At 37.3% G+C, this 22,656-nt stretch overlaps 1 protein-coding gene across 1 annotated transcript in view; it reads left to right on the forward strand.

Annotated features, from left to right (window-relative positions):
* The first annotated feature begins 3,119 nt into the window (after positions 1 to 3,119).
* LARS2 (leucyl-tRNA synthetase 2, mitochondrial) overlaps positions 3,120 to 22,656 on the forward strand; it is an 81,865-nt gene continuing 62,328 nt past the window's right edge. Inside the window, exons 1-5 of the mRNA XM_002199176.7 lie at positions 3,120 to 3,240; positions 6,109 to 6,356; positions 8,222 to 8,350; positions 17,683 to 17,774; positions 19,519 to 19,579. Of these exons, the coding sequence (XP_002199212.5) occupies positions 6,126 to 6,356; positions 8,222 to 8,350; positions 17,683 to 17,774; positions 19,519 to 19,579 (513 nt within the window). The 5' untranslated portion in view covers positions 3,120 to 3,240; positions 6,109 to 6,125. The remainder of the gene's footprint in view (positions 3,241 to 6,108; positions 6,357 to 8,221; positions 8,351 to 17,682; positions 17,775 to 19,518; positions 19,580 to 22,656) is intronic.

Here is a 22,656-nt window from a genome sequence, read left to right on the forward strand (position 1 = left end):
TGATTCATTATTGATACAGGATTCTGCTCAGGAACCTGAGAGGTTCCCACTTCCAAAGGGAAGGGACCTGATGTGGAGCAGCTGGCCACCCTCGCTTGCAAATGAAAACCTCTTTACCTTGTGTGTGTGGTGCTCTTCCCCTCAACTGGGGAAAACACAATAGAGCTTAGAGAAAAAAAAAAGTAGCAAAATAATGAGAGGATTATTTTATGCTGTCTTGAAGGCATTTTGAAATTCTAATTACTGTATCAATTTTAGAATTAAAATTTTAAAAATACATTTCAATATCTGGACTTTTGAAATATCTAACTGTAAACTTATTGACCTATATTTCTCACCCTCTGCCATCAAGATTATAGCTGATTGATTAGTTAGACATTTGTCTTGTCTTTTTAATCCATTCATTTCACTAAAACATTTCTTTCTCATCCTGACAATCTACTTATGTATTTGACTTCCTCGAAGCTAAGGATAATCTGTTTAGATTAATACTAAATTAATCATAATCTTAAATGCTTCCTAGAAAATTAGATATATGCCATACACAAAAGTAGACCTGCCACACCTGAGGAGCGCTCACTTAAGTTTGGGCCCATGTGGACCTCTAGCTCTTCTCTGTTTACCATATTAACTAACAACCCAAACTAGGTTTAGTTGAACTCAAATCTATCCTGGGATTCTGATGAAATGGCAAGTATTGTACCAAGTCTTGCCTATAGTGCCATTTTGCAGACACTATTTTTTAAAAAATTATCTGAAGAAAGATAAAACCCCAAATCATATAATAGTCTTATTTTCTTCTGGAAGGACTTCACTGGTATGACTTTTATTAGCTGCTAACAAAAACAAGTCAAGCAGGTTTGTCACAGGTTTGAAATGGGTGTTAGTATATGTAAAAGGTGATTTCTGTCAAGAGACTACTGGAAACTTTGAGAATATACTGAAATTTTAATTAGTGTCATTTTCTGTTGATTTTATTGGAGCTTATTGGGCAATCTGGATTCTAATAGTGAGGAAGGCAGCCCAGATCAAACAAAGCTAGGAAAGGTATAAGATTTTCTGTAAAAAGAAATTTAAATTAGGTGAGAAAAACCAAGACCAACCAGAAATATTCTGAGAAAGAAAGAAGAGCAAAAGGTATTCTGCATAGTATGATAATCCATGAAGGCCAAAACCAATCCAGACATCCAGACACTGCTATTTGGTATTTGGGCTTTTTTATTGCCCTATTTAAGGTAGGAGTTACTTATCTATTAAGTACTGACTGTTTGGCAGCACCATTCCAAAAACACTGTCAAGACCTCATGTCACCAGTGCCTAGAAATGGCAATGAATAATTGTTCTGGGGTGTCAAGAGGACAGCGAAAAGCACACAGAAGCTCCAAAATCTTATACTGCCTTTTTTTCTGTGGTCTCACCCAGTCTGCTAACCTCTCTGAGATAATTTTCATCCATTTACTCAGATGTGAATCAGAAGAGTGCAGGGGTTAAGGCCAGTGTGAGGGGAAATCATCCTGTGAGTTGAAAACATGTCTCAACTGGTCATGAGCTCTCATTTATCCCGGGGAAGGGACTCAGCCGGGGACTGAACTGCCTGTCCCCACACGCAACAAAATGCTTCATCCTCCCTCAGTCCAGGAACTCACACAGCAGCTCAGGGAGAAATTTGGGATGGAGGGCCTGTTAAAGCCAAATTGCCATCACCTGCTGACAGGGAGATCAACTGGAAAGCAAAATAAAATTATGCACAGAATCATGGGGAAACTGTACTAGTTTATCGGCAGGGTAACCATCAGAACTGCTCTCTGTTCATTTTTGTGGTGAAAAGGTTATAATTTAAGCACACTTGACAGGTACACACAACCAAGTGGAAAGATTTTATTCAGTAAATACTTATTTTTAGTCACATAAGGAGGTTGATTTAACTGTAGGCATTGCACTGCATAAACAGAACATGTCTATTTAAACTGTGTTGGAGACACAACAGTGAAGAAAAAGGTCTAAAAGGGAAAAGGATCAACAGTTGCCAGCAGCAAAAGGGCACAAACACGGAGAACTAAACAAAAAAATATTTCTTGTTCCTTGGAGGCTACTACAAGTTATTTGCAGTAATTAAAACCAACTTTGAACTCCACACTGTTGACAATAGGATGAGATGTTGTTTCCAGGCAGAGGTAGAATTAATTATGCTGTGCTAGATTCCCTTTATTGGCTTGTGCCGTGTTGTCTAGGATGACCCTATTGGAGCAGGGAGGTTAGATGACAGCCGGGGCACACTGCACTAGAGCTGAGCTCATGCAAACACATGGATTTTCAGGACAAGAAAGAGAACTGCAGTGTTTTTCCTGCTCCCACATACCCATTTTGTGATCCTGTATTTCTCTGACTCCTGCTTTTTACTCTGACTAGTCAAAAAGACATAGCCAAAAAAATCCCCAAACCGTTGCCTTTATTTCAGAATCTGCCAAAAAACCCCAAACAAATTAAAAACAAAACAAAACAAAACAAAACAAAACAAACAAAAAAAAACACATAAAAACCCCCAAAAGGTAAGTAAAATCATTGAAATTACTGAACTCTAGCCCTAACCTATACAGTCACTTTACAGGGATCTGTATATGCTGTGGAGAGCAGCAAAACTAACCACACAGAAAAGGTCAGGTTGGAGGGGACCACAGTTGGTCACTTGGTCCAACCTCCCTGCTCAAGCAACATCATCCTAGAGCACACGGCACAGGACTGTGTCCAGATGGCTCCCGAATATCTCAAATGAGGGAGACTCCACAACTTCTCTGGGCAGTCTGTTCCAGTGCACGGTCACTGCACAATGTTCTTCTTCATGGTCAGCTGTGCAACAGTTTCTGCCTACATCAGTTGTCTCATGTCACACTGTTTGGCACCACCGAGAAACATCCTCTTGGCACCTCCTCTTTAGATATTTATAAACATTAATGAGGGTCCCTCTCTTCTCAAGGCTGAGTAGGCTCTGTGAATTTTCTACAGAGGTCAACCGCCGTTGATTTAATAATTTTTTCTATTATTATTTTTGTTATTTACTATTGCTCTACCTTTCCACGCTACATTCGGCAGAGGGGGAAACTCTTCCCGCTCCCTCCCTGCGCGGAGCTCCCGCCCCGTCGGGCGGTGCCAGAGGCGGAGGCGGCGCCCCGCTCCGACACCGACGCGCCAAGATGGCGGCGCCCGCGGCGCGGTGTGGGAGCTGAGGGAGGGCGCGCGCAGGTAACGGACCCCGGCCGGCCCCGCCTCACGCCCCCCGCCCGGCGGAGCCGCGCTCATCCCGCCGCTTCCCAAAGCCCGCTCCTTTGCGCTCCTTGCCCGCGCCCGGCCGGCTCTCCCGGCGGTCCTGTGCCCACGGAGTTCCCCCCCACTCCAGCCTCCCTCTGTCACCGCTCCTCTGCTCGCTCTGTCCCGCCCGTGGAGCCGCCTGGTCTCCGTGCAAGCTTCTCCAGCGGCGGGACACCCCTCCATTCCCCCGGGGCTGGGTGAAATGTGCTGGGCCTCATCAGGCAGTTTCCAGGACTTTAATTCAGTCTCCCGCGTGCTTACTGCATTTTTCCAGACATTTTCTGTGTCGGGGAGGTTTACATTGGGTATTAGGAAAAGGTTCTTCCCCCCCAGAGGGTGGTTGGGCACTGGAACAGGCTCCCCAGGGAAGTGGTCACGGCACCAGCCTGACAGAGTTGAAGGAGTGCTTGGACAATGCTCCTGAGCACATGGTGTGACTCTTGGGGTGTCCTGTCCTGTGCAGGGCCGGGAGTTGCAGTCAGTGATCCTTGTGGATCTCTTGTAGCTCAGCACATTCTGTGATTTATTTCTCTTACCAGACCAGCCCCTTCCTCCTTTCTTGGCACATCTGCCTAAGACAGTTTTAGGCTCATAGAAGACCCACACAGGGTCTTTTTGGGCTCCTTGAAAGACCCACACAGCACTGGGCTGGAGTGCCCTTGATTGAGGCAGGGAGAAGCACTCTCCTTGTCTAGTCCCATGCACACAAGGCTGGAAAGGAGAAACAGCTTAGAGCTGTGTCTTTTGGATTTGATTATCCTCTGTGTCGTGCATCCTGGCTTGGCCCAACACGTGGCTGGCTGACCATTGCATCTTGTGCATGATGGTACCTAGGAGCAGGAAGGACACTGCAGTTCTCTTTCTCATCCTGAAATTCCATGTGTTTGAATGAGCTTAGCGCTAGTGCAGTGTGCCCTTGGCTGTGGCTGTTTTTTCACTGCCACCCATTGCTCTGACCACTGCTTGGGTGGCCTGTAGGGCCTGAGGTCACCCAAATATGCCCTCTCAGGCATGATGTTGGCTGGTGGGCTTCCCTCGAGCTGTGCACAGGCTTTCTGTCTCAGAATCACAGAATCAATTAGGTTGGAAAAGACCTCTGAGATCATGGAGGCCAAGCCATGACTAAACACCACCCTGTCAACCAGACCTTGGCACTGAACGTCATGTGTAGTCTTTCCTGTTTAGTCTTTCATTAAACACCTCCAGGGACAGTGACTCCATCACCTCCCTGGGCAGCCCTTTCCAATATCTAATCACCCATTCTCGGAATAAATTCTTCCTAATGTCCAGCATAAACCTCTACATGTGCAGCTTGAGACTGTGTCCTCTCATCCACTAGTCTCCCTTCAATGAAGCATTTTATGCACATGTAGCTTCTGAGCTTTAAAATAATTGCTTTGTAAATCAGCAGTGCTGAAATTGGCTTGCATAAGGAAGCCCTCCTTTCTGTTGTAAAATAAATCAATAGAAATAAGACATAAGTAATAAGGAAATAATTAGTAAAAATAAGAAAAAAACTTTGAAATACTAAAATCCTAATTCTGAGATGAGTGTGATATTATGGAGGGGGGGATATTGGAGTCTCCTGAATGACTTATGTGCGCCTGCACTGGGAATCCTGAGTACAGTCCTGGATTTGTTTTTATTGCAAATGAGAGCGATCATGGAGGGTAGCAACAAGAAATCCAAAGCACTGATTTGACATAAGTGAAAAAGTGTTTATAAGACCCTGTTTGGTAAGTAAGAGAGAAAAGGAGCAATTCTATAGATAGGTAATGAGACAGGCATTGAGGGTTTGTGTATGCATGAATATTAAAGGAAGCATAACTCCCACTAGCTTGATGGGGATCTAATTTAGGTGCTATAGCAATTATTTCGACTGGTAATGTTTCTACCTTATGGGAAATACATAAGTAAAATATTTTCTTATACAGAGTTTCTCTACACTGAGATTTTACTGATGTAACTGCAAGGAAAATTCTGAACTGACTGAAATAACTAGTTTGGTACAAGTGTATTGGGCAAAATTAAAAAAAAACCAACACCGAAATATCAAAACCAATCTTAGAGTATAGGAAATACTGATGTAAAAATGCCATTAAAAAAAAAAAAAAAGGCAGTCAAGATGAGGAAATCTCGGAGTAGAGGTTCTTTTAATGCCATATTTCCTACTGTAGGAACTAAGATCAGCAAATATCTTGTCGAGACTGATCTCAAATATGGGAACTGTTTGATCTTTCTCCTATCTGATTAGCTTTAAGGACTTGCTCTAAAGCATTTGAAGAATTAACCAGATTTTTAGTTGAAAAAGAAAGCCTTAGCAAAATAGTTGGTTTAGAATATCTGGTTGAAATCTACTAATTATAGTCATCCTCCCCCATCTCTTTTCAGTGATGACAAATTCAGTATTTTTACAGTATAATTTCATCCAACTTCCTCTTCTCTCTGTTCCATTCTGAATTTTTACTAACACCCTGTTAGCCATCTTCTATTCAGGCAGTGGAGCTTCTGGAACCTTCAATTGACTGATTATGCCTTTATGGGAGACTGAATGCAAGAATTATTAGATAAGACATCTAACACAATAGTTTTGTTCTGTGTGAGGCCACAGTTCTCTTGACTAAAAAACACATACTTTTATAATTCAGACATGGAAATAAAATGCAAGTTCTATGAAAAGCAGCTGAGTAGTCTAAGTTGAGCTAAAATAGTTTAATAGCTACCACTTTTCAGTATAATCATAATAATCATTGAGTTCTTGTTATGTATTGTGGCATGAAATACTTATTTTTGTCGTTTCAGATACCATAACCTTAAGAATGCAGTCGGTTTATCAAAGAGTTGGCCCGTGTCCCTCATGTTTGAAGAGACAACTAAATGGTTTCCTGGGATTAATTAAATGGCAAAGACTGATTCCTGCTTTTGTGAGAACGATTTACAGTGAGACGGGGAAATGGGAAAAAAACTATGGGTTGGAGACAAGAAAACGAGTTGAAAATTGGTGGTTCCCAAGAATAAAGGATCAGTTCTGCAGAATTTCAGAAACTGATGTAAGCATTGTGAGAAATGTGGAGATTACATGTTTATATTTTTTTTCTTAGAATTAAATTAATTGAAATTTATTTACTACAGATGGCTTATAATGATTAGATGTGCATTACATTTTAGGGGAAAATATTTTAATGTAGATTATTAAAAACCATTAATGAAATAAGTAAACAGAATTAATTTTTTAAATCCTGAGGAAAAATACAGTAATAGGCAAAGTATAAACTTGTGAATTTAGAAAGGGTTTAAGTGATCAGCTCTTTCTTTGCATATTATACAATATTTGGCGCTTAATTATTTAAAGTATTAAACATCTAATCTGAACTTTTGTTAACAATTTTCTCAAGGTTCTGTTCCCCATGTTATGATAAATCTATTGCACTGCACCCTGTGACTCACTAAAAATCTGTATTAAGGGAAAAAGATTTTTTAATATTTTCTGGTTTACAGTCTCATAGGAATAGTAAGTGACTTGAAGAAAAAACAAAGTTTTCCCATGCAATAAAAGATGTTGAATACAGCTGTATCACAGTCTCTGACTCTTTTTGCCTTCACAATTATTCTGTCACAATAGATAAAAAACACTTCTGTGGCTCTTTATGTTTTTTTGTTCATCTCCCTTAAAATTTGCCTTTTCTCTGACAAAAAAAAAATCTTTCAAAATGTTGAAGAGAGAAAAGAGCTTGCTTTTTCTGGGGAAGAAAACTGAGATGAAATGGTGTGCATGTATACCTGTAGCAGGGAAAGCATTCATTTAGACTTGTGCCTTTTATATACATATGTACATAGGAGTCATGTGTAGCATACATATGCTAAGTTCTAAATTGTATTTTTAATGATATTTTTGTCTTATCCTTACAGTTGAAGTAGATTGAATAACATATTAAGAGGTAAATAGTGTGTAGTGCTGCAGTGAATTTACTCAGATTATTTCTGATTTTCCTGTGGTTGAACGAAAGTGATAAAAAAATATTATTTGAAAAATACTCATACAGTTTTATTCTGAACAGTAAAAGCTGAAAGCTGCCTGTAATTTTTTTATTATTGACAAGAAAAATAATGTAAGAACTTAGCAAGTATCATTGTTACTTGATACTATCAGTGTATCAGTGATGAATTCAGTGGTGACAAAGATGTATTAGGAATAATTGATGTGCCAGAGGATTTGTGATTTCTTTGTAACTTTTGTCATTTTAATTAAATCTAAGTAAAGGAAATTTTTTGTTTCTGTTCATTATGCAAAATCTTGCTTGTAAGATGTGTTTGGATCGGAGCATCCATAGTGAAACTGAAGAGTTTCACTCTTCAGCAGATGTCATCTCTTTAGCAGATGTTCATGCAATTGCGAATGATGTAGTCACTCTGGGAGTTACTGCAGTTCAGATGACAAAAAGCAACTGGCCAGGAGTGAGCTCTGTGTTTGTTGTAAATACAAAGCAAAACATTAATTATTTAAATTGTTATGAGAGTAATTTAATCTGCTATGTTTCCATGTTTTTGTTGGGACAGACCAAGAACACATAGATAATCAGTTGCAGATGCTACAGTGGCAATGGTGCTTTATTAAGCTCCAGTTCTGTCAATATAGCTTTTTTTTGAGTAAAAGTGAATTAATTTTCATAATATTCAAATGCCGTGGAAGTGTCAGTATAAATTTATGAGATGGCAGCAAAGTCTGGTAAAACATCTCCATTTACAGTCCCAAAGAATTTGATCCAATGAACTTTGGCAGTGCTCACTTGAATCAGTTCCAGCAGAACCGTGTTTCTCTTTATGGTGTCGTGTAGTAGTTTATAATGTGCACGTGTATTTATTCAAGTGAAATGCTAAATCATGTAGTTACTAGTTTCTAAAAATTTCTTTCTAGAAATCAAGACCAAAATTTTATGTGCTTTCTATGTTCCCATATCCTTCTGGGAAGCTTCACATGGGCCATGTTCGTGTCTACACCATCAGTGATGCAGTAGCTCGGTTCCAGAAAATGAGAGGGATGCAGGTAAGAATAGATCAGTGGTAGGACTGGGTGGGGGGTTTTTATATTTTAATATCATAATTGATCAGGAAATTAGTATTTTTCAAAATCCTTGAAAGTTGAATATGTGCTGCAGGTGTGTAGATAATGACCCGTGAAGCTTTGAATATTGAAATTTGAGAGTTTTATTAAAGCCAGTGGTGTTCAGCAGTGTTGGTAAGAGTGGTGAGAAACTTCCTCAGATGATAACAGCTGGTGCTGTATGAGGTGCCTGAATCTACTGGTGTGTGGCACAGTGTCACTGAGACCTCTGGGCTACACAGTTTCTGTGAGAGGAGGCTGACAACCCTCCTGCCATCAGGGTAGGGCATGGGGGGAGGAGAAGATGTACCTGGCAAAAGAAAATAGATACCACCAAAGTCAACTGCTTCCACCTCTTCTGCTCCTGAGAATGAGTTCATGTCATTTGTCAGATGCAGAGGGACAGCCTTTGTGCCTGCTGGGAGAGAAACCTCTTTTGTGACTGCTGCAAGTCAGACGAACAGGATCATGCCACATGTTAACATCGTGTGTGTAGCTGAAAGTTCTGTAGCATCTGACCCCTTGACTTGTCCATTTCAGCCTTGCTCATATATATGATATGTCTTTGGAAGGTGCAGGCCTATGAGGTAGGCTAAGCCTAACTTTCTTGCTACATCTGCAAGGAGAAATTCCATTTTCCCTTCCCTATTCCTCCACCATGCCTGCCATAATTTCTTCCTTCTCCAGTCTCCACCATGCCTACCATAATTTCTCCCTCACTCCCTTCTGTCTCTCCGTTAGGGTGAAGGGGTAGCTGAGAGCCTTGTCTCTGCAATCTGCAGTGAGATCCTGGCTGGCATTCTGCAGTAAAGGCTGGCAAGGTAAAATTTGAAGGATGTAAGGAAGGTGTGGGAGAACTGTGGCCTGAGTGACAGCCATATTACAGAGGAAAGACATTTGGTAGAGGGAAATGTGAACAAGCTGGGAAAACAGTAGGAAGGAGGAATACGGAAAGAGAAGGGAACAAAGAGAAAAATAGTATAGGCAAGGATCTAGGATGACAGGAAGGAATCTCTCTATTGTACAAGAGAGAAGGAGCGGCTCAAGAATATAGGTATCAACCTCGAGAGTACAAAGAAGATGAAACTGAGAAAGAATTGTTAGTTGCTGGTTGTGGTACTAAGTGTGACAATTTCCTTGCTACAAGTGCTGAAGAAGTGTAGCATTTCCTGGGTTTATCACCATCTGTGAGACTCTGATAGGTATTGTCACTGCATTATTCAGTGTGCTGCCTTTCCAAATCTTATGTGTTTTTTGCCAGTGATGAACATACCATGCACTGAATACTTGCTGCTGCTTTGCAGATATGCATTCTTAGGCTTTCAAAACTGCAGGAAAAATAAATAAATGCCTTAGGCTTTAAATGGGAAGAAACCCCAATGTCTGTTAAAGCACTTACCTTTCTTGACTCCTCTGAATGACCAGAACTTGGATCTCATTAAAAAAATTGAGCTAACAGGTTATTTGAAGGGATTCTTGATTCTTGCTTGTTAAGACCATTTATGAAATGGCATTTCAGGATGTAGCTATCTCTTATCAATAGCAGGGAAGGTAGCCAGTAAATTGCTGTTCAGAAAGATGAAAACTTGCTTCTTCTTGTATTTGTGAAAATGAAGTGAAAATAATTACCTACATCCGGTAGCATGTTCTAGTTGTAAATTTTTGAATACAAGGTAAGTAAGCACCTTTAATAGAAACATTTGGAGAAAAGTAAAAAGATAATATAATTTCAATGAAATGCAAGAGCCACCGTGCAAACAAGTTTTTATTTCCACATTTGCCTATACTTTTCTAGAAAAAAAAATCCAGATTTTCAAGTTTTTACATCTTGCATTTCAGCATATTTTTATATTTCGTGTAAAAATTACTTTGAAGAAGTGCCTTTAGAACATGCTGAATTTCTAAAAATACTTGTATCTTCTGTTATGTTAACCAGTTTGAACATCTATTTTTGACTAAAGGTGGGCAGCCAAAGAATTTAACTTTCATTTACGATTAAGAGACATTAAAAATCTCTCAGATGATTTTCTGAGTATGTCAGATTAAGAGACATTGTGTTATTGATGTGCATTAACTTGTTGGAACTTACATTTATCTTAAAGAGCTTTTCCTTGGCATTACCCATGCTAATTTCTCCATCACTTAGAATTAGAGTCTGTATAATTGATTTTTTCTTCGCTTGCAATTAATTTATCAGCCTCTAAAACATCTCTCTGCCTTTTTAATGGTTGTACAATCTGTCAAAGTTTATTATGATGTTTCAGATACTGTGATGATTGTAGGCTAAGACATGGTTATATCATAAAACTTGATATATTCCCTAGAAAAATAAATCTGTCCCTGTATTCAAGGAATGACTGAAATTCTTCAGGATATAAAAAGAAAGACTGCTTTAGAAACAAAAGTGTTAGTATGCATAATTTTGAAGTTCTTCCATTGATTTTCTATTTCGTTCTCAAAATTCAGCTTTAATACTGCATGTTGGAAAGCTTAGGGACTGCTAATTTTTTTCCAATCAAAAAATCGTGAGTAGAAGTGAATCCATTTCAGGCATTCAATGCAAGGTTAGGGTAAGATTTTTGAGCAGCGATGTTATTTAAGCTTTGCATCCATCATTTTCAAATTAAAAGAAAAGTGTAAGGCAATGAGGAATGATGGGCTGTTATGATGAAAATTACAGACAAAACCATTCAGATTTACAGTTCCCAGGGAAAGCTTCAGATTACAATGTATATTTGTTATTTAATAAACAGTGAGGGGAAATGTTTATCATGTTTATGTAGTTGACAAGAATATATAATTGAATTATGTATTAATTTATGTTGAATAAGGTGGAGATACTTTTCATGAAGAATGCCTTAATGAGAAAACAATAAATTAGTTACATGTTGATTTAATCTGAGCAAGCAAGAATTGGCCTATATTTTGTAATACTTTAGTGAGGATAGGCTAGAATACATTTACAAAGGAATTAGAGGTCCTTTAGACCTTCTTTGGAATGCAGTTGTGTAATGTCTTCATATTGGAAGTATTTTGAAATTTTAACTGGGAAAGTTTTTAAATCATGTGGATTCTGTTGTGGTTTTGGTTTTTCTGAAATGTAGCATTAGTATTCAATTTTTTTCAGATCCATAAGGTCTGATTTTGTTTCATTTAAAATATTCTAGAGAGGTAAAGCACACAGAACTCTACAGATATTTCCCAGAAATCTGTATTGCACCAGCATTTTAAGTGTGAAATAAATATCTATTGCTCTTTTCCCCACCTTGTTTCTGAAAGAAATATTGTTTCAATATAAAACTGTAGATGAAAGCAGTGTAAAGCATTGTCTTGTTCCAGCGCTCACTCCTCAAGGACCTGTAGGCAGTGCATGGGAAGCAAGCTGTCATGCACTTGGATTGGGTTGCTGGATAAATGATTTGTAGAGTTTGTGTGTTTTAAGATAACTTGTTTACTTTTTGAATACTGAAGATGAAGTTTGAAGTCTCTGTGTGGGGAATTTCCAGAATGTGTTAAGGGTGACATGTTTCTTGAAGTACAGTTAAAACAGTTTTTATATAGGGAGGATTCTACATCTTATTACAACTATCTTTATTATAAAATACTTTGAAAAAGTTATTTCTATATTTTAAATTACAAATCTATAGCTCTTAATAAAACAACCCAGAACTATGCTGTGTAGTTTCTGGTTGTGTTTGCTCTGTGAATTTACATGCATGTGAATTCATATGTAGGAGTTTTTTAAGAAGTGAAGAGATTTCCTATGCATTGTTTGAGATTGCTGTGTAGAAACGGTAGAGATATTCATGGTGACTTTCACTATGGCAGATTTCTAGTGTGCTATTGTTCTGGGAAAAAGTATTTACCATTACTTTATCATGCTATCATTAACATGTCTTTGATAAATTCTGAAGTGGATAATTTGTGCCTCTCAGAAGACTGAGAATAATTCCCTTAGTGATCAGTAAACAGAGTGATTCAGTTCAATAGTTCTTGTGATATCTTCGTAATGAAACTGGTACCAAAGCAAGGCAGTCACATGTGAGAGTTGTACAGAACTGAGAATAGTCCTTTCTATAATCAAATCAGGGTAAAATTCCTGCATGCTGGAATCACATTATACGAATTATTTCTTAATTGCACTTAAACTGGGATGGATGGGATTAGAATATAGTCAGTGATATTTCTGCAATACCCCCAAATGACTTGAAGAGCATTTCATTTTATCCATAACATATCTTCTTTTAAATTGGATGTATTTTCATTAATTATTTTCCCTTTCAGCAGTGAATCTTAATACTCTTGAAATTGCAAAAGTGAATGGTATTGAAGCCAGACAGACAAGTTTAATTAAAACTCTATAATTAATCATCATTAGGATTAATTATTTCGATACAGATCCATTTTCTGATCATCACTAGCTGCTACTCTCCGTGGGTTTTTTTTGTGAGGCTGTTGTGTCCTTTTGTCAGGTTATTTCATGTGGTATATAAATCAAGTAGCAAATATTACAAGTATTGTGTGTGAATTGAATCTTATTTAATTTCAGTTTTCCCACAGCCTGTACTGAAGGTGTTAATGAGCTCACTCTGTTTAGTTTTGAAAGAAAAAGAGAAAATGAGATATAATTTTAAATATAATTATGTTAGACAAGAATGTGTGAGATTAAGGAGGCAAAAGATAACTTTGTTCTCAAAATGTGTGTGGTGCTCTGTGGATGTTGAGTAATTTCTCGTATCTTATATTTATGAGAATATAAATAAATGGGCATTTTATGTTTTTATAGAAATCTGTACAGTTTGATTATTTTGAAAGTGCCTTATCTAATACGCAGCACGACGTTGCAGAGAAGCATTGAAATAGTCCTTTTTAGAATGTACACACTGGTCAAAAATTCCTTATTTTAATCTGTTTCCTGGTGTGCCTTATCTGCTGGGGGGAGTTGTCTGTTTGTTTGTTTGTTTGATGGTAATTTTTACCTGTTGTGCAATGATGTTTATTACTTGTAATGGTTAAAAGAGAATCTTTTAACCGAGTAGAGGTCTTGTATTTATTGTACAAGTGGAGGTCTTGTATTTAAAGTGTGCTGTAATATGTCAGTTTACACCAGATTTTCAACAAGTTCATTGTGCGCAGCCAATGGAAGGAGCAGCCATCCTTTCCTTTCCCCTCTCCCACTGCAAGTTCTCGCTGTGTTTGTGATTGTGCAATCGTGACACCAAGGATGGAGCTAGGGGTGTTTTCTGGCAGCTGGAACTTGTAATCATGGATCACTTGTTTTGTCAGCCTTTTTTGATTAGTTCACGTCAAGTGTGTCATGGGGCTATAAGTAGGGATAGGAATGTAGACTGTGCTGTATCAATTAAACCACTAATTTGTCAGCAAACCTCTTAATTTTCATTTCTGGTCATCTTTTATTACACATTCTCTGAATTAAATATATTTATTTGGCCTTTCTGACACTGAGTCTGCCATCTTTCTTAAAATTTAGAATGCATTGATCTGAGTGTAAAAACAGTATGCCGGCTCCCTGGTCACAGTTCTGAGACATACTGAATACATCAGGAGAGCAAACAACACCGAGGAAAATTCACTGAATCACCAGCCCTGGTTATGCTGATGGAGGCTTAGAACTGAGTGTTATGAGATCATTGTCAGCTCTGTGTTATATAGTACACTGATCTCACCTACTGATGTCAGTGTGATGAGCTGATTATTACAGTAGTGAACAGATGAAAATGCTCTGAGAGGAAGAGCTGAGATTTCAGCATTGAATCAAGGGAGTTTCTGTGTCTTCCTCCCTTTGGTCCCACAATAACACAAAGAGCTCTAGCCATCGCTAGCAACAGATGTTTGACCAAGCTGTGAAATGATTCTTAAAAATGCTTCAAGCCAGAGTCTTCGGGATCTAAAATGTTTCAAGATGCAAGTGTTTGTGTTTTTAATAATTTGCTCCTGAAAAGACCATTCAGTGTGGTAGTTACTGAGCACTTTGTTCCCCACAGACTATTTAATCACTTCCTTGTAATGTTTTATACTCCTGTGCCAACTGTGTTAAGTGGTAGAAAATGCCAGTGTTTCATAGTTGATCCTGCATGGTCATGTGAGCTTCTGAGGATCTGAAGTTGTTCCATGTGTGTTCAAGACTAACGTGGGAGTTTTCAGCACGAGGAGTTCACTGTCCACTTTATTGTGAGGATCAACACACAGCTGCCTTTGGTGATAGCCATTGTAAAATGGCTGAAACTACAGCCTGCCTTTTTTTACCTGGCAGCCTCCTGTTTAACAAGTCATTATTTGTTTTTCTTTCTTCTTGAGGCTTAGAGAAGTGATGTTTGGAAGAATTGTCAGTCTACAGTGAGCAGAAGGGATTCCTCAGTTGCATAAGATTTGGAGGTTGCTGTTGAAAGCAATCAAGGCACTGTTCAAAAAGGTTCATTACTTGTTTTTCTTCTGCTCATCTGGGCTGCTAGAGAGAGTAGCCATGTTTTCTGCTAGTTAGAGCCAGTGACCAACCCATCAAAGAGCTACAAGGAATAACCCTTTGGTCTTCAAAACTGCTTTCTACTTTTAATTTGCTTTTAACAGTCAAACTGTTCTTTTTCCCTTTGTGCCGACTTTTGACATGTTAGTTGCATATTCTCTTCTCCTCTTCCATTTCTCTTCAGGTTTTTGTGTTGAATAAGTAGAGTTAAGATGTAATGTCAAATGATGTATGGAGTCTGTGGCATTTTTGCTGCAGATTTCAGCCAGAAGGAGCTGACCTGTTGTTTAGACAAATGCATTTCACAAATCTTTCAAATCCATTCATGGTAGAGAAGTAAAAGAGACAATAAACTTGAAATCGTTTTCTAAACCACTGTGCATGTTACATTCATCTCTATAGCAACTACATAAATAGATCTATCCTGGAGGCTAATTTGAGGATATTTTTAATGTCTCTTTAAATTCAGTTTTCTGATTGAAACTTGAATTAGCATACTTCTTCAGACCTTTAACTTGAGGAATGGTATTGGTCGTTAAATTGAACTTTTGAATGTGAAGAGTGAATATGGTATTTTTGATAAATGCTAGAATTTGGAAGATCTGTGAGCACAGGTTGCTCCTTCTGGTGCTGATGGTACAGTGATATAATGTCTGCAGATAAACTGTCTGGAGCATCCATCAGCCCTTTTGGGGAGTCTGTAGCTGGTAGTGAAGTTGTTTTTCCCACATCCTTTTGCTCAGGAGCATGAGAAATGAGACTGTGCCTTGCATTTGGCTTTCTGTCTGTATCCAAGAGATCATCAGAAGCCAAATTTTACAAAAATTAACCAAGAGTGATTCTTTCTAATCTCACTTAATGTGCATCATCTTACAGTAAGACAAGGCATTTGTAAGAATGTAAAGGCAGGGCATTAGTCTAGGGCATTTAAATAGAGAAAACATGTATTATACATGGGGAAAAAAAATCTGTTTTTTTCCATCACATCTGTCCAGAGATAGGTTGTCAGCAATATTAGCGGTCAAAAAGAACTGAGCTGCAGAAATTACTATTTTAAGGTGTCCGTAAAAAAATTTATTATGTTGATATTTATAGCTTCTGTAAAGCATAACTCTCTTTCTTTTTTTCTTTTTTTCTTTTTTTTTTCTTTTGTACCAATACTTTTGACTGGTGGGTGGATGGTCAGGGAGGGGAAGGGCTGGGCAGAGGTGTGTTTCATTGGGATGTTGAGAAGTAGTTTAGGCTCCAGCTGACATTTTCCATGTAAACTCCCCCCTCTATATGTGAGGAAATAGTCAGTTAAGACTCATAATTTCTGATGCTGTGGTGTGAGGAACAATAGTTTGTCTGATAGTTAGGGAAAGTTTGTAACATGGAATAGCATTTCAATTTCTGTTAGATTTAGACATCAAAAATACGCTGTGCATGGGCCCTTATTGGGCTGGCTTAGATCGTGGATAATAACAGGTTAATGCCTTTGGTTTTGTTACTGCGCCAGTAGAGTAATGATAGACAGCAGGTTTAGTTTTAGATCAGTACTGAAAATGAGAATGCTGAAGAGTCCCATCTATTAAATCCTGTTGCTTTTACACTGTGTTGGTGCCTAGGGCATCTTTATAAATACGTCTATAAAATATTTTTTATGAAATATTGTATTAAGTCAGAAGATTGGAAAGCGGTGGCAAAGAAGAATAAAAATAATTCAAAGCAGTGACAAAAGTAGCTCTTATGCTTCTAAAATGAGCAATTTTTCACATGGAGGTATATTGTAAGATTAGTATGGCTGGGATTGCTAGTTTATGGCTTGTTTACTTACATGCCACTAAAAAACATATTCTTTATTTAAATAGATATTTTAAGGGGTAAAAATTTTGATTTCTTGCAACTTGTAAAATGTTAGTCATGTTTTGCTATTGTTAAACTTGTGTAATTGTAATTATGATTATTGAATTTGTAGCACATTTGTATGTTAAGAAATAGAATTGGTTTTGTCAGGTGTCCAATATATATGTGTTTAATGTCAACATCTTAAGTACTGGCCTTTCTTTGTTGGTTATTAAACAGTTTTTTTGAATTCTTAGTGTATTGCTAGATTATTTTTCTAAATAATATGCATGTTAACAGGAAGACTACATCTCTGTTTCAACAGAAATTATCTATTATATTTCGTAGTAAACTTTGTTACCCACTTTTACTTTTTTGTGGTCATGAAATACTAATTTGTCAGTCTGTAGTCTATTTGCAAATGATATTTCAGTAAAATTTGGCTAAAACTGTTTTTCCTCATGTTCTTAATTTTATCTGGTGAATTTAAAGTTATCGTAGGGTATTTTTTTCTATTTTGTTTTTCAACACAAAGTAAAAAAAAAGTAGGCTACACATCAGATACAGTTATAAAATTGTTGTTTTTATTATTTTTACTTAATATCTTCTATTTTAGGATTAATATTTGGTTCTGTCCAGTGATAGCACCAACTGCTGACTTTTACTACCACACAAACTTAAAAAGAGTTGTTTTTTGTCACTGTCAACCTGATATTGAAATAGTCATGAGAGTTCATTGCATAATACTTTAAAGTCCCTGTAGCATCTCATTGTAGGTAACAAGTGCACTTCATAAGCATCTTTTGAAGCAAAGCTGGCCATAGTTGGCAGGTTTGGAAGAAGTTCAGTTCAGACAAAGCAAATGCTGGAATGCCAAGCACCATTCATTATTTGGAGATCTCTCAGTGTGTTGCTGATGCCATTCCAGAAAGTTGCATAACATTGCAGTTTTTCTTTTTGTTGACAGGTGATAAATCCAATGGGATGGGATGCATTTGGTTTACCAGCAGAGAATGCTGCAGTTGAACATGGCCTTCACCCTGCAAGTTGGACACAAAGGTGAAATGAATTGAAATATGGCTTTTTCACTGTGAATATCTGTACCGTGGCCCCCATGAATCAACAAAACAGAGCAAAACTAGCATAGAAGAAAGATGGTACAGGAAAGAACGGGGTTATGTGAGACCAGGGTCGACAAAATTTTTTGGCACTGTACAGATTACTGTGTTTTGAAAGATAAATATATTGGGATGATTTTCAAGGTTTTAATCTCAATGACTTTTAAATCATAAAATGCTAGAATATCAAAGGAGAACCATTTCCCAAACACCCAAACCACCAGGTATAAATAAATCAAAATTTCATTTTGGTGAGATAAACCTTAGGATAGAATACACAGTGGAAAAATATGAGTTACGTGGTTAGATTTACTAGCAGGTTTTTGTACCATGTGAGAGAGGAATGAGATAGTTGGGTTTTTTTGAGACTGGATCTTGGAAAGTGCTAAACAGACATTATTGCTGCTGATTTCTGTGAACATTTTTTGACCAAGAATGGGGTGTTATGTTCTCCTGATATTCTTGAAAATGGGTAAAAAGTTATATAAGTAAACAGTTTCTGAAAATTACTTGGAAACCAGTCTTCCTAAGTGCTTTGTTGTACTCTGGATACAGTAATCTACCTGTGAGATCCTTATAGACCTTGATCCATTTCCTTCTTTGATAATGCTGTTTCTTTGGGTTTTGTTCATACTTCTGGTCCAGTCTTAACATTCTTGATACTTTTCCAACAAAAAATTATAATATTAAATACTTGCGGTACTCGATTATTCAGCACTGCAAGTTTTTGCTGGATCAGAATTAAATGCGTTGTTTCATGACTGTCAACTTAGGCACTCTGGGAGGATAGATACTGCCTTATCTGACAGAATGTCTTTCAGTAGAAAGGTCAAAGTCCCTAAGAAATTTTAATCCATTTTACAGTATGTGAATGAATTCCCACCAGGTCACTAATTAATATGGTGTAATTGTGGGTATTTTGGTAAAGTATATTTTCAAACTGAAGCTTCACTGTATATCCTGATGTACCTTACTTTACATTTGTAATACAATCCATTCAGGGCAGCATCTAAACTGACAGTGTCAGAGTTAATTAATGTTTATCTATGGTGATACTGCCTCAGAAGTTTTGTAGTTCCTTGTCACCTCCCAGGATACATGCTCCTATCACCTCCTTTGCACTGGCTCAACTGATTTCGTGGGCCACAGTTTTGGTTTGATCAGCCTGTTGATCAGAGGGAAGAAAGAAATCTGGTGGGGTTTTTTTAGAGAATTTTTGTAGTCTTATCTTCAGCTGAATGGGTAAGCTGATTCAGGTCATTCTACAGCCACACAATCACCAGAGCCACAGCAAAATATGGCCAGGATAGCGTTGCCAGAATAGAGCAGGATTAAGCTGAAAGTGGAAGTGTCCCCTACTGCACTGAAATTTAAGAGGGCACTTTGACTCAACTGCAACAACAGTGCCATATTTACTTTTACGTTGCATTCAAATCTAGAGAAAAAAAATGTATTGCCTCATATACATAGCCATGGGAATTGGACCAGAATATACTGGGTCTTTTTAAAATTATTGTTTGAGTATTCTGACAATTCTGAGTTTTACTGCTAGTGAGATCATAGTTTTTAGAGATTAACTAGTGCTTTTGATTTCTCAGAACTCTATAAGTACCAGATCTTTATGTGATCATGTGTTAGAAGTATCTTAAGCTAATAATTTTTAATTTAATATCATTATTTTGCAGTAACATTCAACATATGAGGAAACAGTTTGATGCACTAGGTCTGTCTTTTACATGGGAAAGGGTAAGATTTTCTTTTTAAAATGGAGACTGCTTTATTTTATTGTATGATGGAGCACTGAGACCTGTGGAATTCCACCATTTCATTTATCACAATACAGCTGTCTTTGGCAGTGACCAGTTTAAGTTGTTAAACTGTAAAATTGAGCTTTTTATCAGATTTTGCTAATTTTTGACATGCTGCTATGTGTAGGAAAATTTTTTAAGTAATTTCGATTTTGTATTTGCTTTTTCATTTCTTTGAAGTATCAATTTTCTGTGTTAGAAATAAGACAATGAACAGATATTTATGAAATAGCAATGCCTTTGTGCTAAGGTGTGTGTTTTTTGAGGAGTGCTGTTTTCAATGCATATGTCAAGGGTTTAAAGATAATAAATGGAAATGCTGGCTCCGTTATGTTATTCCCAGTTTTGATGTATAAGCTTGCATTTTCATAGATGTTCACATCAGGATCATTTTGGAAACCAGAAATTTTATTTAAAACACTAATGCTTGAGAATCAGGTGTTCACCTGAAAAAACTTACCAAACACAATCAGACATAAGCTAATGTCATTTTCCAGATAAAAAAGAAATTAGTGTTTGAAGCGATTGAGAGGTTATTGCATTTACCAGTGAATCAGTCACACTGCCTTTATATTCTCAGCAATAGCTGTTGCTTATCACCTTAATGTGATTTTGAATAGAGTGATGGAGATGCTAATCTTGGATTTTTATAGCAGTATTGTAGATCTGAAAAGCATTAGTTTTCTGACAGTCTGAGACATGCCATCTGTTTTCTTTAATCATGAAGGTGAGGTTGTTTAATTTTATGTGTTGCATATAAAAAACCATTTTGTCATGTCTTATGGAAGGATTTTTCTGTATAAGCCTTTTGAATAAGATTGAAGTTTTCTTGGTGGGCAAAAATAGTTGCTCTGAAAAGATTTGTTGTGGAAGCTTCACTGCATGCATTCTTGACATCTAATGTTTAAAGCTGTTGGTATCTCAGAGGTTGTATGTGTGGTGCAGCAATACTTGAAAGCAGTGGAGTCTTGTGTGTAGGCTGGGTTATGGAGTACACACGTGCACACATGCACGCAAGTTCAGTGATGCAGGTTGCATTTCAAGAAAATTGAGAAAATTAATGTCTTGTGTATAAACTTCTATTTGGCCCTTCCGTCTTGAAGAACAGATGGAAAACTGGCAGTATTAAAAACCATGGCAAGAAGTAGAAGTACACAGGCAAAGATAATTTGTCATCTCTGTGCCTATTCTTTGAGAGTTACCTTCACTTTACTACTAAACTGTGTTTTGGTTAATGAACCTTCATGAGTCTCTGAATACTTGTGGAAAGGGCTTTGATACTCTATTACTAACTCCATTTGAACTGCTGTGTAGTTGAAATGCTTTAGAATGCTCTAAGGACACATAGTTGGTGTTTTTGAAAAGTAAGATTTTAAAACAGCTGAAAAATGCTCATTGAAACACAGCACATGTTAGAGTTTTCACTCCTTAGCTTATGAGTTAAGTTTTGTTTTATCTGGAAAGCCTGCCATACTAATTGGAGAAAGAGTAACCTGAATAGTAGCCATAGAAACAGATATGTTTATTAACTGCAAAAAATTCATGATGCCCAAAATATTATGTAACCTCCAAATGCTCAGATATTTGAGCTGGCCATGAAAGAAACACCTGTGGAAATGGAAGAGCTAAGCTGTAGCAGGGTGTTTCACAGGCTGATAAAGCCGCTTCTCTGCAGGGCTCATTAGGCTGGGCATAGCATCTTACTGCCTCAGCTGTACTGCTCCAGGGCTAACTCAAGCATCTTTGCACAGAAAAGCACTGTGCTGTGCAAGTCCTTATCTTAAAAGTGAGCTATTTGAGGTAAGGAGTATTTTTTATAGTATTCTGTACTTCTATGGCTCTAAATCAATGGCTCACAAAATACTGTCGCACTGCAAAAAACTCACTAGTATTAGTGACTCCTATGAGCAATCCAAGAAAAACAGATTTTATATGGATTGGTCTAATTAACCAAGACCATTACACAAAGCAGGGGCCTGTTTTAAATTTAATTTCATTGATGTAGCTTAAATCTGCCCCTTTATTATGCTAATGCATAGCACTTACCAAATAATGCTGGAGGGAACCCATTCCCCTAACTTAGATCCATATTTTGATGTGTGGTGGATTGCTTTTCTAAAGTGTGAACCTTTTATGTTAGCTGTCACTGTCCTCTGTGGCCATCTTAGAGTATATGCTTAGATGATGGGAATGACACTTACATAAACTTTACCTGTTACATATTATGTGGGAAAAGAGAAGTGGAAAAAAGAAAAAGAATTCATTTTGAGACCCTACTGCATATAGCTGTCTTAAAGAGTCTGCCTGCTTATAAAGTCACATCTGGTAGTCAAGAAGTTTGTGTTCAGGAATACAAAGACTAGTTAAATCTCATTGCTTGATAAAATTAGTATGAACAAATCCCAGTCTACTTGCAATACTAGAAATTTCCTTTTATTTTTTTCCATTTTTTTTTTCATTTTTCTCTCTGTCTTTCAAATCAAAATGTACAGGTATTTCTGTCTTACAGCTGTTAAGTGAACTTACTTATCTAGTAAGATATAAAGAAGACATTGTTAAAAGCTAGTTAGATTATTTCAGTTAGGTTACAGTGACAATTTAAAATCGCTCTCCTAAACTTAGAAAATCTAAGCAAATGAAAAATAAAATTAAATTAATAAAACAACTCTGTATGTACTTTGCCTTAGAGTAGTTTTGAATACTAATGATTATCTAATTTCTTTACCTGAAACATGGAGGTATTTTAAGTGCCTCAAGTTAGAAGTATTATATTTGTAAATCACTTTGAAAATGGTGTGATTCTGGGGAGAGATTTTTTAAAAAAACAGTAAATGAGATAAGTGATTTCTTTCTGAACATTTATGCTTCTCAGATTGAAGGGTGAAAAGCTGAAGTTTGAGCATGGAAGAAATGGCTCTAAGAGTCAGTAAAAACACACAGAAAATGTAATAATTTAATAATCCCCAACATTATGTTTTGGTTTTAAGATAACTATAGTCTGAGCATTCCTGATGA

This window comes from Taeniopygia guttata, chromosome 2 (genome assembly GCF_048771995.1).
Source record: "Taeniopygia guttata chromosome 2, bTaeGut7.mat, whole genome shotgun sequence".
Classification (NCBI taxonomy): domain Eukaryota; kingdom Metazoa; phylum Chordata; class Aves; order Passeriformes; family Estrildidae; genus Taeniopygia; species Taeniopygia guttata.